Source organism: Fulmarus glacialis, unplaced genomic scaffold (assembly GCF_000690835.1).
Source record: "Fulmarus glacialis isolate BGI_N327 unplaced genomic scaffold, ASM69083v1 Scaffold48344, whole genome shotgun sequence".
Taxonomy (NCBI): domain Eukaryota; kingdom Metazoa; phylum Chordata; class Aves; order Procellariiformes; family Procellariidae; genus Fulmarus; species Fulmarus glacialis.
In genome coordinates this window covers 1-5416 of record NW_009208320.1, presented here as the reverse complement: position 1 = coordinate 5416, position 5416 = coordinate 1, and the positions used below count along the sequence as shown (strand labels likewise).

The 5416-nt window shown below is 40.3% G+C and overlaps 1 protein-coding gene across 1 annotated transcript; it reads left to right on the top strand.

The window, feature by feature from the left end:
* Positions 1-748: 748 nt before the first annotated feature.
* CCNB2 (cyclin B2) lies at positions 749-4767 on the top strand (the record flags this gene model as incomplete). The annotated part of the gene is made up of 8 exons (XM_009576437.1): positions 749-877; positions 958-1083; positions 1487-1657; positions 1731-1889; positions 2222-2458; positions 3326-3466; positions 4047-4157; positions 4479-4767. Coding segments are annotated over 8 exons (1176 nt in total), but the record flags the coding sequence as incomplete, so codon positions are not given.
* Between the last annotated feature and the right edge of the window lie 649 nt (positions 4768-5416).

Sequence of the window (5416 nt, the reverse complement as noted above, 5' to 3'; positions counted from 1 at the left end):
GGGTCGGGGGGTGGGCGGGTGAGGAGGAGACTGAGCTTTTGAGGGAGCGGTGGTGAGGGGGTGCGCGCTGCCCTCGCCCCCGGGGTTGGAGGGCACGTGCGCTTCACCTGGCACTGCCCTCAGCTTGCACCTGGCCTTGGCCGGCTGCTCCTCCCCCTCAAAGTGTGGGAGGGTGTGCGGGAGGCAGGGAGAAAATTAAAGCTACTTAACGGGAAGGTGCAGGAATGGAACACAAGAACTTCTTTTCTACGGTCACTGTCTAATGGTTTAAATGAAACTCCACGAGAACCTCTTGAAAGCCGGTGGTTTCTTTGCTGTGCGTAACAAAGAATGTTTATTTTTGTATGCATAAAATAACTTCTTTATTTATGTGGTATGTACGTAATAAAGAAATTGCTTTGTTCATCTTCATGGGAATACTGCTATAGTTACAAAGTGTGTAAATACAATAACTAACTAAGTAGCAGGTAAGCACTCTAACGATGTCAGTGAGGAAAAACGAGATAGGGTGCGTTGCTCTAATCTTGCAACACAGTTTCAGAGAGTACAGTACTGTCTGAAACCTATACAGAGGAGATTTCTTCCTCTAAGCATGTGTGAACGGGTAGGAAATAAACACTGGTTGAGTAATGGATAGCATGCACAGAGGTACGCTGGTATAGTGGTGGTAAGTCTATAATGGAGTTGGGCATCTGAAAACTAAATAAAGTTGGTCTCTGACTCTTAAGCTGCTATTTTATTGTTTTAGGTCACTAGAGGGGTGGAGAATGCTGCGACTGAACTTAAAAGTAAAGCCAAAACTCACCTTACTGGTAAAAGGGCTGCTTTGGAGGAAATAGGAAATAAAGTTGCAACAAGAGGCACACATATAGCTAAGGTAAAGGAACACTTGAAATCTACCTATAGGGAAAAAATGGATTACTAGCTCTGTACTAATAGTAATTGTTTTCACTACAGAAAACAGAATGCTCCAAAGTGTCCATAAAGCCTACAAAAGGACTTAGTAAGATGACAAATGGAATTGTACTGCCTAAACCTCCAGCTACTGGGAATCAAGCAATCAAAGAAACTGGTATTCCAAAGGTAGGAAGTAATGATATTATTCTGATTCTTAATTTGATTTGCAGCTTAGAGCTCTAACCTCAGAGTAGCTTATCTGTAGATGTATCTCACTTCCCTGCTGAAAAAGCAAAGCCTCTGTACTGAGGTTTTGGTTTAATGCACGTTGTGCTTGAAGGCTAACATTGAAGTGGCAGAACTAGCTGCTGAAGTACTGGATGAAGTTTCTGCTTTAGCTGGCAATTACTGGAAGGTCTTACAATTCTGTCTGTACGGCAACTTGGTGAAAGCTTGCCACGCTAGAATGTAAGCTCAGTTTCAATTTCTTTTATCTTAAGAAATTGTATTAGTAACTGGAAAAATGTGGAAATGAAGGAACGCTGCAGCTTAAACAGTAGATATGTAAGCACTATGATCTCTTCCTTAGGTTCTGTCTCCTGTCCCTATGGATGTATCTATGCAAGAGGAGGATTTGTGCCAAGCCTTCTCTGATGTGTTGCTCAACAATGTAGAAGACATTGACGCTGAGGACTGGGGGAATCCCCAGCTGTGTAGTGACTACGTAAAAGATATCTATCTGTATCTGAGGGAGCTTGAGGTATGAAACACTGAGTCTGCATTTCTGCAGTATAGTGTTAATTTTGTTGCTCAGACAGCTCTTTCTCCAACAGCTGCAGCAATCGGTCCGCCCGCGTTACCTTGACGGGAAGACGATCAACGGGCGTATGCGCGCAATTTTAGTTGACTGGCTTGTCCAGGTCCACTCAAGATTCCAACTTTTGCAGGAAACACTGTATATGTGTGTTGCAGTTATGGATCGCTTCTTACAAGTAAGTCAGACATTTTTCAACTCATGTTGATAGGAGACTTGTTCAATGTCTGTGCTTTTAAAGGCGTTTAGGATTTATCCTTTCTTCGTGAAACTAAGAACCTACAAAATCTGCTCTTTGTGTAAGAGCTCTGTATAATGTAGCATCTTAACTCTGAGGCTGCGGTCCTCTTTGAGCATGTCATTGTAGGGACACTTCTGACTCAAAGTGGAAAATCTCATTTACATTATAAGAATGAGCATTGTCATACTGGTATTTTAAACTGATAAATTAGAATCTGTTTACCTGGAGTTTGACATTTGGGGTCTGCTTTTTAAATTCCTGTATTGCAGAGTCATCCAGTACCTCGTAAGAGGCTTCAGCTGGTGGGTGTAACAGCACTGCTTCTAGCTTCAAAATACGAAGAGATGTTCTCTCCTGATGTAGCAGACTTTGTTTACATTACTGACAATGCCTACACCAGTGATGAAATCAGAGAAATGGAGATTATGATTCTTAAAGAGTTAAACTTCAATTTGGGACGACCTCTTCCAATTCACTTCTTAAGAAGAGCATCAAAAGCTGGTGAGGTAGGTACTCGTCCTCATTATCTAGAACTTTCTTATGTTTGTGAAGTCTTATCAGGATTGCTTCCAGCATTTTTATCAAGTGATCTGGTATGCTGGATCAAGAAATATTCAGCTATGAAACTCCACCATGTAGAGTAACATGACAACAACATTGTGGCAGCCAGTACCGGTTCATGTTTGTATTTACTGGGGCCTGTGTTCAGTCTTAGTGGCAGTAATTTTACTGTTAGAGTAAACTAAACATACCTAGAGCAGAACCCTTGCTTTTAAAGTAATCTTTTGTCTGGTGATCAGGGTATTTCCTGGTGAAAGGGGAGCAGTGTTGCAGTTCTTCATAATTTTTGGATGCAAATACTGTATTATTTAAGAACCAAAAGATAAGTTTTGTCTTTGACCTGACCCTTTTTTCCCACCTCAGTAGTTACACTCGAGTGAACTGCCCGCACTTGTAGTGGGCTTCAGTTACCTCAAGAGACCACTAGGTAACCCTTGAAGTTAGCTGACTGCTTTAATAAGGATCTCCTTAAGTCATTTTATATTTTTTTTATTCCCCCCCTGCCTTAGTGTATTACAGAGGGAGCACTTGTATCCCTAGTTGGGCACAGCAGTGCCTGATGCTGCAGTTTTCTGTTAAAATCCCTCACTTGACGTTGTGCCTAAATTCCAAATGGCTGCTAGACTAGGCTGGTTTGGACTCTGGTCTCAATTTTGAGATGGGTGCCTGTTAGAGAGTATGGTCCCTAGACCTTAATAAGGATTTTATTGACTATTTTTGTTTTGTCAGTTAATCAATACAATAAGCAATCCTGAATTATTGTGATAAGGTGAAGTGAAACTTTGTGGATTAACAAGCTCTCAATCTGGTAGGCTGATGCTAAGCAACATACGCTAGCAAAATACCTAATGGAGCTGACACTGATAGACTATGATATGGTTCACCATCGTCCTTCAGAGATTGCAGCTGCTGCGTTATGCTTGTCCCAAAAGATTCTGGGACATAACAAATGGGTAAGTATTTTAATCAAACTCGTTGTTAGGAGTTTTTTCCTTCAGTTGATTGAATTGAACCATTAAGACAATTACTTTAGAAAATTGTGTTTAGGGTGGTAGTAATGCTGGTGATCAAATGTCAGTTGGACAGCCTGATGCATAGTTGCAGCTAGAAAAAGGAGTATCATTCTAAAAACTTAGTATCTTTTTCTGTGTGAACACTGGTATGAAAGGATTTTTCTCTTTCAAGTATTGAGTTACAGAAGGCCACACTGTAAATAAAGGTAGATGTTTATAATTCTCGCAGTACGTGTAGAGTAACGAAATTGTGGACCATGAATAGTGAATTGTAATTCAACTAGTGGTTACTCTTGCAAGGGTTGCTTCTTTTATCCTCTGTGCAGTGTAGAAATGTGGTTCTTGGCATTGATGTGTGCAGACTTCTACTGCACACCAGAAGTTATTCTGGATCTGTCACCTAATCTGACAGTACTACAGTTCGTAGCACTCAAGGCTACCACATGAAGCTTAGGGCATTGAAGTGATCCCCAGCAATCCCCACTTCATAAATCTCAAATTTCTCGCCGTTATGCTGCAGGGTGCAAAGCAGCAGTACTACACTGGGTATACAGAAGACAGTCTTGTGATAACTATGAAACATATGGCCAAGAATGTAGTCAAAGTAAATGAGAAGTTAACAAAATACACTGTAAGTAAAACTATTTAAATCTTTTTAATGTTTTAGAAATACCCTTGCTGCATATTGTGGCTCCTTAGGTATATGTTCTGTATGTTCTCTTAAAGCATGTGCTATTCTGACAAGCCTGTGAGAGGATGGTGCATTAGGACTAACTTCAAAACATTTTGGACAAACTCTGCTCTTCTTACTTTGCAAGCTAGTTCACTTCTAACCTTGTCTCTTTGTTCGCTTGTTTTCCAAGCAGTCAGGCTAATTGACCCAAAATTATCTGCCTGAACTTAAATACTGTATGTGTAAATCTTTCGTAACACTGTTCCTCTACCTCTGCAGGCTATCAAGAACAAGTATGCAAGTAGCAAACTACTGACGATCAGCACAATCCCTCAACTGAGCAGCGAGATAATCAAGGACCTGGCTTTATCACTGTTATGATAACCCTAGGCAGCCAAGTCCTGATGGTATATATACTTCATCCTTATTTACCTACTGGGGCAAAACTACTGCTCTTTGTACACAGCATTCCAGCCTTAACACAGACATTTCAGACTCACTCGGAAGGTGAAATTTTAAACTTGCTTTGTAATACAACTATCTACCTAGAAATAAAGCTCCTCTCTTTTTTTTTTTGTTTTTTTTTAAAAAAAAAAGAGTACTGTGACTGTGAATCTCTAAGGCATTACCTAGACATGTCTGCAATCTAATGTCTAAGCAGGACACTTGACTAAATAGCTGATTGATACAACTTGCAGTTAGGTGTGGATGATTATTCTCAGTGGTTGTTTCCAATGAGAATCTCCAGGCTTTATAGTGGGTTATATTTAGTAACTTGTTGTTTTCACTCTTAAGGTAAGAAAGAGCAGGCAGACCATTTTTTTTCTTGGTAGTACCTTAAAGGACACTAAATATGTACTTTATTTCAGTGTCTTGTTCCAAAGAAGTATACAGGAATTTCTTTTTGTAGTTTGTTGCCTTCAAATTTGGGGAAAGAAGTAGGCTGGCTGTAACAGATACTAGCCTTGTAAATTTTTGTGTTTAGGTGAACATAAGACAATGTGTTCTCTATCTTTGTGTACCTAATCAAAGGGAGCTAAGGTAGGGAAATTCTAAGTCTCTTGTGATGCTAACCACTGGGTGCAGGGGCTGTAGGTGTGAAACTATAGGGATGAGACCTTTTGAACCAGCTCAGGTTTCAAAACCTCCACTTCTTGAAGGAAAAAAAGAAAAACAAACACAAAACCTAGCTTTTCATTGCCTGTTCACTCCCCCCC